The 13303-nt window shown below is 35.5% G+C and overlaps 1 protein-coding gene across 21 annotated transcripts in view; it reads left to right on the top strand.

The window, feature by feature from the left end:
- Positions 1 to 13303, top strand: part of CCDC7 (coiled-coil domain containing 7) — a 319203-nt gene that overhangs the window by 82588 nt on the left and 223312 nt on the right. For all 21 annotated transcript variants that reach the window (XM_068560909.1, XM_068560921.1, XM_068561029.1 and 18 more), the window contains one exon: positions 3436 to 3490. In XM_068560909.1, the coding sequence (XP_068417010.1) occupies positions 3436 to 3490 (55 nt within the window). The remainder of the gene's footprint in view (positions 1 to 3435; positions 3491 to 13303) is intronic.

Genomic DNA, 13303 nt, shown 5'->3' with positions numbered 1-13303 from the left:
CTCCCATACTTTTTTTTATAGTGACTGCACCAATTTACATTTCCACCAACAAAGCACCAAGGGTTCCTTTTTCTCCACATCCTTGCAGCACTTGTTATTTGTTGTCTTTTTGATAATAGCCATTCTGACAGGTGTAAGGTGATATCTCATTGAGGTTTTAATTTGAATTTCCCTGATGATTAGTAATGTTGAGCATCTTTTCATGCACCTGTTGGCCATCTAGACACCTTGTTTGGAAAAATATCTATTCAGGTTCTCTGCCATTTTAAAATCAGATTTTTTGGTTTTTTTGATGTTAAGTTGTAGGATTTCTTTGTATTTGGATATTAACTCCTTATCAGATGTATCATTTGGAAATATCTTCTCCCGTATAGTAGGCTGACTTTTCATTCTGTTGATAGTTTCCTTTGCTGTGCAAAAGCTTTTTTTAGTTGATGTAGTTCCTTTTGTTTATTTTTCCTTTTGTTTCTCTTGCCTGAGGAGACATATACCAAAAATACAGCTAACATCAATGTCAAAGAGTGTACCACTTATGTTACCTTCTAGGAGTTTTACGGTTTCAGGCCTTATAGTTAAGTCTTTAATCCACTTTGAGTTTACTTTTGTATATGGTGTGAGAATGTAGTCCAGTTTGATTCTTCTACAATACATGTAGCTGTTCAGTTTTCCCAACATCATTAATTGAAGAGGCTGCCTTTTTCCCATTGTATATTCTTGCCTCCATTGTCTTAGATTCATTGACCATATATGTATGAATTTATTTCTGGGCTCTCTGTTTCATTGAACTGTGTGTCTGTTTTTGTCCAGTGCCATACTGTTTTGATTACTATATCTTTGTAGTATAGGTTGAAATCAGGGCACATGATATCTCCAGCTCCGTTCTTTCTCAAGATTTTTTTGGCTATTTGGGGTCTTTTGTGTTACCATAGAAATTTTACAATTATTTGTTCTAGTTCTGTGAAAAATGCCATTGGTATTTTTATAGAGATTGTACTGGGTCTGTAGATTTCTTTTGGTAGTATGTCATTTTAACAATGTTAATTCTTCCACTCCATAAGCATGGAATATTTTTCCATTTGTTAATGTTATTTTTAATTTCTTTTATCACTTTCTTACAGGTTTCCAGGTTCAAGTCTTTTACCTCCTCAGTTAAATTTATCCCTAAGTACTTTATTCTTTTTGATACAATTATGAGTGGGATTGTTTTCTTAATTTCTCTTTCTGATAGTTTGTTGTTAGTGTGTGAAACCCAAGAGATTTCTGTATATTAATTTTGTATCCTGCAACTTTACTGAGTTCACTTGTTATTTCTAATAGTCTTCTTTTGGTAGCATCTTTAGGATTTTCTAAATATAGTATCATGTCATGTGCAAACAGTGACAGTTTTATTTTTTTCTTTTCTAATTTGGATTCCTTTTATATCTCTGTCTTGTCTGATTGCTGTGGCTAGGACTTCAGTTTCAACATTATGTTGAATAAAGGTGATGGGCATCCTTGTCTTATACTTGATGTTAGAGGAAATGTTTTCAGCTTTTTCTTGTAGAATATGATGTTGGCTTTGGGTTTTTCATATAGTACCTTTATTATGTTGAGGTATGTTCCCTCTGTATCTACTTTGCTGAGAGTTTTTCTCATAAATGGATTTTGAACTTTGTCAAAGGCTTTTTCTGCATCTATGAAGATGATCATATGATATTTATTCTCTGTTTTGTTAATATGGTTTATCATGTTAGTTGATTTTCGGATGTCAAATTATCCTTGCAACCATAGTTAGAATCCCACTTGATCATGGTGTATGATCCTTTTAATGTATTGTTGAATTTGGTTTGCTAATATTTTGTTGAGGATTTTTGCATCTATATTTATCAGTGATATTGATCTGTAACTTTCCTTTTTTGTGGTGTCTCTGTCTGGTTTTCATATCAGGGTGATGCTGGCCCCATAGAATGAGTTCAGAGTGTTCCCTCCTCTTTACATTTTTTGAATAGTTAGAGAAGGGTAAGTGTTAACTCTTTCTTAATGGTTGTTAGAACTCACCTGTGAAGTGATCTGGTCATGGACTTTGGTTCATTGGGAGTTTTTTGATTACTGATTCAATTTCATTTCTGGTAATTACTCTGTTCATATTTTCTATTTCTTCCTGATTCAGTCTTGGGAAATTGTACATTTCTAGGAATTTATCCATTTTTTCTAGGTTGTCCATTTATTGTATATAATTGTTTGTACTAATCTCTTATGTATTTCTGTGGTGTCAGTTGTAATTTCTCTTTCATTTTTTATTTTATTTATTTGGGACCGCTCTTTCTTTTTTTCTTGTTTAATCTGGATAAAGTTTTATCAGTTTTGTTTAACTTTTCAAAACCAGCTCATAGTTTCCTTGACCTCTTTTATTATTTCTCTTAGTCTTTATTTGATTTATTTTTGTTCTGACCTGTATTATTTCTTTCCTTTTACTAATTTTGGGCTTTATTTCTTCTTCTTTTTCTACTTCCTTTAGGTGTAAGGTGAGATTGTTTATTTGAGATTTTGTGTGTTTGTTTCCTGAGGTAGGATGCCAGATCCTGCCTCATGTGGTGGTTTCTGGCCTGCTGGTGGGCAGGGCTGGGTACCCACGCTGGTGGTCAGGGGCTCCTTGGGCTAGTGTCAGCCTGCTGGTGAGTGGGTAAGCCCCTGGTACTAATAGTCTAGAGGGAGGATTCCAAAATGGTGCTTGAGAGCACCTTGTCCTCATGGTAGAATGAGCTCCCCAAAATGGGTGCTGCCAGCCTTTGTGTCCCCAAGGGGAGTCCCAGTTGCCTCCTACCTCTCCATGAGGCTCTCCAAAATCAGCAAATGGGTCTGATCCTGGCTCCTTTTAAATTACCGCCCCTACGCTGGGACTCAGAACATGTGAGATTTCGCATGTCCCAGAAGAGTGGGATCTACGTTTCCTATAGCCCTCCTGCTCTCCAATGTGCAAGCCCTATTGGCCTTCACAGCCAGATGTTCTTGGAGCTCATCTTCTCAGTGTTGGACCCCTGGGGTAGGGAGTCTGATGTGGAGCTCAGATCCCTCACTCCTTGGGGGAGAACAACTGCAATTGTGATTATCCTCCCATTTGTGGGTCACCTACCCAGGAATGTGGGTCTTCACTATACTGAGTCTTTGCCCCTCCTATCCATCTCATTGTGGTTACTTCTTAATATCTTTACTTATGGACAGTCTTTTCTTGTAGTCTTCATGTCATTCTCATCAATAGTTGCTCTGTAAATAGTTGTAATTTTGGTGTGCCTGTAGGAGGAGGTAAGTTCGGGCTCTTCCTACTCCATCATTTTGGGTGCACCTCTCAAAATTTCACTTCTTTAAAATGGTTTAAGTACTCATCAAGAAAGCAAAGTAGTCATGCAAATATCATAAAATATCATGATATATTTAAAAACATATTGTTTTTTTCAGGAAGAAGTCTATAGTGAAAGAGCTTAAAGTAAAAGAAGATATGCCTCAAGTCCAGGTAACACAGAATCTCTCTCTGTGCATCTAAATTTGATTAATAAGGCTCTGATAATTGTATGTATAGACAATATTAGTATGTATATGAATATAGGTATGTATGTTTGTGTGTGTATATGTGTACTAAATTTCTTCCTAAGATACTTCTTTCTTGTCAGTTGACTTTTCTCAGCAAGTTTCAAAAACCAAATGGCAAATTTAGACACATTTACTGTCAAGGTTATGAAAATTACCATAGTTCACTCAATTATAGGCAATATCATGGAGGAAAGAACATCATATTTTGAGTCAGAGCAGACTTACTAGTTAAGCGACATTGGACAAGTCCCTTTAACCTACTTGAACTTCATATTTTTCATCACTAAAATGAGTAAAACAATAGCTGCCCTATCTATTTCAAGAAGGTATAAGAGATGCAAGAAGCAAATAGGAAAAATTTTCAGAGATTGTAAATATAGCCCACTCTTTTTTATGTGATCCAATGAAAAGAATACAAGTAACCCTTTGTTTCATCTTGTCTTTGGTAAACTTTCTTTTGCTACAAGTTAACTTCTTCACCATCACAGCACCATGTCACCCATTTGGTCACTCTCATCCCGTGAGTGGCTGGACTTAAGTGTCCTACAAGTATGTACCTGCATGATTCAAGAATCAAATAACATAAATTTGCAAAGAAAATGAGAGTACTGCTTGAAATACTGAATGTAAAATGAACAACTTTATGGTATTAATTTTCTATTTCTGCATAACAAGTTACCTCACATTTTGCAGCTTAAAACAATTTAAATTGTCTCATAGTTTTGAATGGCTTAGGAGTCTGAGCATGGCTTATCTGTGTCCTATGCTCAAGGCCTCACCATACAGCAGTCAAGGCGTTGGCTAGGCTCTGCTTTTTTTGGTCACTTGGGGTCCTCTTCCAAGCTTAAGTAGATGTGGCAAATTTCAGTTCTGTGCAGTTGTGGGACTGGGGCATTTAGCCATGTGGCCTTCTCCATAAGCAGTTTACATTATAGTATCTCACTTCTTTTTTAAGGCCAGCAAAGAGTCTCTCTTTCTTGCTAAGACAGAGTCTCATGCAATATAATATGATCATGAGAGTGACACCTTATCACCTCAGCTATATAGTTGATCCTTGAACGACATGGAGGTTAGGGATGCCATCCCCTCCCTCACAGTTGAAAATTTGCATACTGCTATCTCTGCCTCAAAAACAAAGGAATTGATAAATGACTCACCAAAGAGCAGGAAGGCAAAGCAGCTTGGATAGAGTCAGGACTCAAACCCTAGTTCTTTTGATTCCACATATTGTGATCTCTAATCGAACACACTTTTCCCTATACTTAGTTGATATAAAGATCTGTAAAATGAAAATATAGGTACAATATTCATTGAAAACTATCCTTGTATAAGTGGACCCATGCAGTTCAAACCCATGTTGTTCACAGGTCAAATATATAATGCAGTCTAATAAGGGGATTGGCATCTCATCACTGTGCAATATTCTGTTGGCTAAAAGCAAGTCACAGGTTATATTCACACTAAAAGGAGTGGATTATACAGAGCATAACTTTAGGGATGGAGATCATGGAGGCCATTTTAGAATTCTGCCTACCATACCAGGTGATGTTATATAGAACAGCATTTTGTGTGTGTTTTAAAAACATGTATTATAATTCCATTTTATTATTAATATTATAAGTCTTGAAACTAGTGTTTTAGTTCATTTGGGCCATGTCTTAGTCCCTTCAGACTGCTTTAACAAAATATCAGGGATTGGGTAGCTTATAAACAACAGAAATTTATTTCTAACAGTTCTGGGGGCTAGATGTTCAAAATCAGAGTACCAGCATGATGGGGTGAGGGTCCTCTTCTGGGTTTCAGAATTCTTGTATTCTCATATGGCAGAAGGAGAGCTTTCTCAGGCCCCTTTTATAAGGGCGTTAATCTCATTCATGAAGGCTCTGCCCTCATGACCTAATCACCTCCCAAAGGCTCTGCCTCCTAATATGATCACGGTGGGCATTAGGATTTCAACATAATAAATTTGGGAGCAGGACACAAACATTTGGACCATAGCAGGCTTCTATAACAAAATACTTTAGACTGGGTAGCTTAAATAACAAACATTTATTTCTCACAGTTCTGGAGGTAGGGAAGTCCAAAGATCAAGTCACCAGCAGATTTGGTGTCCAGTGAGAACCTGATTCCTGGTTCATAGATGGCCATATTCTTGCTGTGTCTTTACATGGCAGAAATGGCAAAGGAGCTCTCCAGAATCTCTTTTATAAGGGTGCTAATTCCATTCATGAGAGTACCACCCTCATGACTTATTCATCTCCCAGTGGCTCCACCTCCAAATAACCATTACATTGGGGATTAGATTGCAATATATGAATTTTGGGGGGCACAAGCATTCCATTTGTAGCAGATAGTGTCATTAAAATTTTTTTTTTCTGAATTTAAAGTAAAAATTTTTTGTGTGGGTATAACTTTTTCTGGAGAAGGTCTGTGGATTTAATGAGAATTTTAAAGGAATTTGGGAATTTATCTCCTTCCTCCAAAACTCCATTTTGAACTATCACTGATCTAGACCGTTTTACAGAGACCAATAGAAGCTAAAATGTGACTTGCTTAGTTTAGAGAACAAATTGGTACTGAAATCTGAATTGCAAACATGGCTCTCTGAATACTGCTTAGCATTTGCAATTACAGTCGATCCTTGCACAACATGGGTTTGTACTGTGAGGACCCACTTATACATGGATTTTTTCCAATAAATATGTACTGTAGTACTACACAATCTGTGGTTGGTTGAATCTGCAGGTGTGGAACCATGTATACAAAAGGCCAACTGTAAATTTATATGTGGATTTTCCATTGGGTGGGTTCCTGTAACCCCCATGTTTTTCAAGGGTCAGTTTTAGGGAAAATGTATTCAGTTTTGCTTCCTCAGGCAGGCATGGATATTAGAATCAGTTGGTGTTATTATCTATCTGTCCAAGTAAGTATAATGTTTGTAAAAATTTTTAATAAGTCATGTAAAACTATATTTTAGTTTTTTTACATGACATAGTTTTTTTATTAGTTGTTCATTAGTTAGAGTATGGATTGGATTTTGCAGTCAGGGAGAACAATTAGAGAGTTTTTGCAATAATATAACTCAGTGATAAACTAGTTAATTATAAGTTAAATGTATTAAGATAGAAATGTAAATAGTATTTCTTATAATGCAAATTTTACTGTTGCCAAATGGAAAGATTTAATTTTATAAAAATATTAATCCCTTAAAATTAATAAATGTACTGCATTTCTAGTCAGAATTCAAAAAGGACTTTTTTAAAAGGGAGAAATCATTTGAAGATTATGTAGAATTTACCGGTAAAATTACCTGGGAGCCTTTTAAAAAATGGTAGCTCTTTGACCAGTTTCCAGATTCCTTTTGAGATTATTGGTGCATCTATTTTTGTAGTTTATATTTTCATATAAATTTATCCATTTCTAATGGTTTTTCAAGTGTACTGCTTGAATTTTACGTTATATGTTTTTTTTTCTGTATCTCTCTTTCTAATCTCTTTTTCCATTTACAGAAGTATTTGGGTTTTTTTTTTTCCTTTCCTTTTAATCAGGTTTGTCAGGGGATTATAATTTTTATATAAAAATAGGTTTGGAGTTTCACTTAGCTATTTTACTGTTTTATTTCTTGTTGCTGTTACTGTTTGTTTTCTACTTAATTACTCTAACCTTTATTGTTATTAATTTCTTCTGCCACTTTTTGTCTTTGGTTTATTTTTAGTTTCTTTTCAAATCTGTATTAGTTATATAGGTAGTTAATTTATTTTTACATTTGTTTAATTACAGTAAACAATATTGAGGCTACACATTTTTCACTGAATACAACTTCATTTGTATTTTATAGGTGTTTGAGTTTTTCTTTGTTCCACAAAAATGTTTTTAGTTCATCTTTTCATTGTTGGTTTACCTTTTTATAGAATTAACATCAGAAAATAGTACATAGAAAGTCCATACTTTTTGAAAGTTTTCAAAGGTATTTTTTGTGATCAAGTGCATATGTTTATTTCAGTTTTCTATTACTCTATAACAAAGTACACCAATATTTAGAGGTTTACTACACCAATAGTTAATTATTTCTCATTGATTTTTGGGTTGGCTGGGCTTACTGGGATGATTCTTCTGCTTCATGTTGTACTGGGGTCACTCATGTAGCTTCATTCAGCTTTAGAATGTTTAAGATGGCTTCCTCAAATGTCTGGTGGTAAGTGGAATGGCTAAGGGCTGAATCTTTCTCTCATGTGGTTGATCATCATTTAGTAGTCAAGCCCACGTATCATTACATGGAAGCTGGACTCCAATAGGTCAAAAGAAGCCGCAAGACCTTTTAAGACCTGTGCTCAGAAGCCTTAGAACATAATTTCCCCACATTTTACTGCTTAGGGGCCAGCCCAGACTCAAAGGGAGGGAAAATATATTCTACTTTTTGATGGGAGAAAGGGCATATGTAGGTAGGGGTGGTACAAATTATAGATGGTCATTTTTGGAAATAGTCTATGATAGTCTTCCCTCTGGCTACATGTTAATATTTCTCCCACATGCAAAATGTACTCACCTCTTCCTTCTAAAATCTCATTACATTCTAGTTTTATCTTGAAGTCTAAGGTCTTATCATCTATACCAGGTCTAGATATGGATGAGTCTTCTTGGCACAGCTCCTTTTGATCTGGAGATGTGTTATCTAAAAAGGCAAGTGGTGCAATCACTGTGCAAAACAGTATGAAGGTTCCTCATAAGACTAGAAGTAGAACTGCCATATGATCCAGCAATTCCACTCCTGGGTATATATTCAAAGGAAACAGGAATATTAATTTAAAAGATACATGCACCCCTGTGTTCATAGTAGCATTATTTACAATAGCCAAAATATGGAAACAACCTAAGTGTCCATCAACAGATGAATAGATATTATTGATATATATATATACCAATAATATATATACGTGGTATATATATATGTGTGTATGTATGTATATATATATTTATATATTTATATATAATGGAATACTACTCAACCATAAAAAAGGAATGAAATTTTGCCATTTGCAACAACATAGATGGACCTGAAGAGTATTATGCTTAGTGAAGTAAGTCAGACAGGGAAGACAAATACTGTATGTTACCATATATATTGGAAATCTAAAAAATAAAATAAATAAATATAACAAAACAGAAAAAGACTCACAGATATAGAGAAAAAACTAGTGTTTACCAGTGGGGAGAGGGAAACAGTGGGGGGCAGCATAGGGGTAGCAGATTGAGAGTTACAAACTACTATGTACGAAATACATAAGCTACAAGGATATATTGTACAGCACAGGAAACGTAGCAGAAAAAAATAAATAAAAAGGCAATTTATTGTATTTTTACCACCCTCCAACACATGCCTAACATATTACTGAGAAAAGAATAAGATGACTGCAAGAGACACTATTATTCAAAAGAGGGGAAAACAGAAAGCACATGATTCAGGGCAATTCTGAAATCCAACCAGACAATTGTCACTAGTTCTCTTGACTCTCAGGGTGGGGAATGTACCTAGATTAGGGTCTAGTTTTGCTTCCTGGGAATGATTTCCTAATTCATTGTTGTAAGTAGCCCTTGATTTTATGGTATGGTACATTGAATCCACTGTCTGACTCATCATTCTTTTTCTGTAAGAAATGACCCATGTTTGCAGTGGAATAATTCTCTCAGCCTGCTTTCTGCTCATAAAAAATTAGGGATCTGGAGATTTCTTTTCATTTTGAAATGTCCCTGTCCCTTTTAGTCTAGTATGATGGTGTTTTTCTTAAAAACTGTTTTCCCTGTATGTTATTGTGGTGCATTCTTTTTTTTAAAATTTATTTTATTGAAGTATAGTTGATTTACAGTGTTGTGTTAATTTCTGCTGTACAGCAAAGTGATTCTGTTATACATATATACATACACACACACTCATATATGTATATATATTATTTTTCATATTCTTTTCCATTATGGTTTATTACAGGATATTGAATATAGTTCCCTGTGCTGTACAGTAGGACCTTGTTATTTATTCATTCTATATATAATAGTTTGCATCTGCTAATCCCAGACTCCCATTGCATCCCTCCCCCGCCCCTTGGCAACCACAAGTCTGTTCTCTGTGTTTATAGTCTGTTTCTGTTTTGTAGATAAGTTCATTTGTGTCATATGTGTATTCTTTTACCCAAAAGTCAACATCCATGATTCTTTCCAAGATAGATCTTATTTTACTTAAGTTGTGTCAGGCTTCTGCAGGACAGTACCCTCAAGATTTTAAGTTCTTTTGTCTAATTAGGAGGATTTATGAAGAATATTTAAATCTTTCTGAGATTTTAACAAAGGGTTTTATAGCACACCCTTGATTTGACTTTTACTCTGAAGCTACATTTTATTGTCAATACCATGGTTTTGATCTTTGCCCTAAAGTAATTTCTTTCTTTGAGAATTTTTTTTGAGAACTAGAGATAGTGTCCTGGACCCTCTATATATTTTCTAATTTTTGCTTTAGAATTAATCAGTTCTTTCTTAGCTCTCCTTTCTTCTTGCAGTACCTTATTATATATCCAACCCTAGTATAAGCCAAACAGTTCTTTTATCATTCTGGCTGGAAATTTCCTTAGCCACATCCACAAGTTTAGTAGGTGTGTTTTTAACCTTGCAAGTTACTCCAGCCCCGAGTTTTGTTAGTTGTTCTGTCACTGCATAAAAGAGTTCCTTCCCCCTTTTCCAGTCCCCAGTATCAGTTTTCTAACCTCACTGCCTTTTATAGCCTCCACTAACAGATTGTTTGCTATTCCTCCCGGCTTCACCTATAGACTTCTTCCTACTTTTCTGGTATCCAGCAATAGTGTCTTTACCACCCTTCAGCTTCTGCTTACCTGCTGGACCCAAAGCCAGTGCTAAATGTTTTTAGTTTTTGTTGTTGCATCACCTTGCTTGCAGGTGTTTCTATTACTTCATATCAAGCTACCCCCAAATTTAGTGAATTAAAACAGAAATGATTTATTATTTCTCACAATTCATGGGTTTGCTGCACTCAGCTGGGCAGTGTCTCTGTTTGATGTCATGTTGCTTAAGGTCTATCAAGTGGCTGCATTCATGTGGGAGCTCAGCTAGAGCTAGAAATGTCCAAGATAGTTTTTCTCACATGTCTGGTGCCCTATCATTCACTAGTCTAGCCCAATCTTCTTTATATGGTGACTGGGAACCAAGCAGGCAAAAGCAAAAACAGTTAAGCTTGTTACAGGCTGGGATTATAAACCCTTGAAGTTTTTTCAGCATATTCTGTAAGGAAGTCCTAGTCATTAGGCTAGTCCGTATTCAGGGGGAGGAGTGGCACAGAGTAGGAGAAATTGTCTGCAGCCATTTATGGAAGTAATCCAACACAATATTCAATTTTTGTAAATGTTCTAATGACATAGTGCACATTTTCTGTTGCTAGATATACCAGTCAACTTTTCCTTAATAACAAATTACTCCAAGACTTAGTGATTTAAAATAGCAGATACTCATTATTTCTCTTAGTGGCTGGATAGGTGTTCTCTCTGGGCAGGCATGGTATGTATGGAATCCCAGCTGGGGCATCTAGGACAGATAGGACCTCTTTTAGTCTTATCTTCCAGGAGGCCAGCCCTGGGTAGTCTACAGAAGGATTGTCAGTGGAAAGAGAACAAAACAAAGCTGGAAAACTTTCTTGAGGCCTAAACTCAGACCTCAGATAGTGCTATTTGCATTGCATCCTATTGGCCAAAGCAAGTCAACAGGCCAGCCTATTTTCAAGGGGTGAAGAGATAGATTTCACCTTTGGAAGCTACTGCAGAGAATTTATGGCTATTTGTAGTCTGCCACAGTGGGGTATATATTTTTTCCCTTTCTTTCTGTCCTCCTTTTATTTTCTCTCTTTACAAAATTCAATTACATCTAGGTTATTTTAATTCTCTGTACCTTTATTAGTTAGAAAATAGGCTAGACTGCTATATAAAGAGATCCCATATAATTCAATGGCTTAAACAAGATAGAATATTATTTTCCTCTCATTGAAAGTTTGGGTAAGTGGTTTCAGGTGGGTATAATAGTTTGATGTTTCTGGGACCCCGTCTCTTTACTTCTTGCTCTTATTTCTCATTGAAGTCTAGAAATTTTTATTACATCTTAAATTTTAAAATTTATCTCAAGGAAGTTTTATTTACCTATTTATTTTATTATTGTTTATCTTTCTTCTTCTTTTTATCCCTCTGGAACTGATATTTGAATATTATAATTCCTAGGTCTGTTCTTTTATTTTTTCCCTTTAATTTCTCCTGAAGCAATTTGTTTATGTGGGTTTTTCTTTTTAAATTATAGTTGATGTACAGTATTATGACAGTTTCAGGTGAGCTACATGGTGATTCCACATTTACATACATTATGAAATGATCACCATGATAAGTCTATTAACCACCTGTCCCCATACAAAGTTATTACAATGTTATTTACCATATTCCTTCAGTGTATGTAACATTCCCCATGGCTAATTTATTTTCTAACTGGAGTTTTGTATCTCTTGATACCCTTCACCTATTTCACTCCCCCCAACCTGGTAATCACCCATTTGTTCTTTGTATCCGAGTCTGTTTTCATTTCATTTTGTCTGTTTGTTTTGTTTTTTAGATTATAATATAAGTGAGATCATATGGTATTTGTCTTTCTCTGTCTGACTTATTTCACTTAGCATAATACACTCTAGGTCCATCCATGTTGTTGCAAATGGCAAGATTCCATTTTTTATGGCTGAGTAATAGTCCATTGTGTATGTGTATATATGTGTGTGTGTTCATCTCGCATTTTCTTTATCCATTCATTTGTTGATGGACACTTAGTTTGCTTCCATATCTTGGCTATTGTAAATAATGCTGTAATGAACATAGGGGTGCATATATTATTTGAATTAGTGGGTTTTTTTGGCAGGGTAAATACCTAGAAGTGAAATTACTGGATCATATGGCAGTTCTATTTTTAATTTTTTTGAGGAATCTCCCTACTGTTTTCCACAGTGGCTGTACCAATTTACATTCCCACCAACAGTGTATTAGGGTTCCCTTTTCTTCACATCCTTGCCAACCCTTGTTATATATTTATTTATTTATTTATTTTGGCTGCACTGTACGGCATGTGGGCTCTTAGTTCCCCAGCCAGGCATTGAACCTGTGCCCCTTGCAGTGGAAGTGTGGAGTCTTAACCACTGCACAGCCAGGGATGTCCCCAACCCTTGTTATTTCTTGTCTTTTTGATGATCATCATTCTGACAGGTATAAGGGAGTATCTCACTGTGGTTTTGTGTGTATTTTCCAGATGATTAGTGATGTTGAGCATCTTTTCGTGAACTGATTGGCTATCTGTCTTCTTTGGAAGAATGTCTTTTTAGGTACTCTGCCCATTTTTTTTAATCGGTTTGTCTTTTTGATGTTGACTTGTATGAGTTCTTTGTGTATTTTGGATATTTACCCCTTATCCGATATATCATTTGCAAATATCTTCTCCCATTCAGTAGGTAGCCTTATTGTTTTGTTGATACCTTCACTGTGCAAAAGCTTTTTAGTTTGATGTAATTCCGTTTATTTTTGCTTTTGTTTCCCTTCCTTGAGGAGACGTATACAAAAAATACGGCTAAGATCAGTTTCAAAGAGGTTACTGTCTGTGTTTTCTTCTAGAAGTTTTATGGTTTCAGGTCTTACATTTATGCCTTTAATCCATTTCA

Source organism: Eschrichtius robustus, chromosome 1 (assembly GCF_028021215.1).
Source record: "Eschrichtius robustus isolate mEscRob2 chromosome 1, mEscRob2.pri, whole genome shotgun sequence".
NCBI lineage: Eukaryota > Metazoa > Chordata > Mammalia > Artiodactyla > Eschrichtiidae > Eschrichtius > Eschrichtius robustus.
The sequence above is the reverse complement of the archived record's forward strand: the minus strand, read 5'-3'. Positions and strand labels throughout refer to the sequence as shown.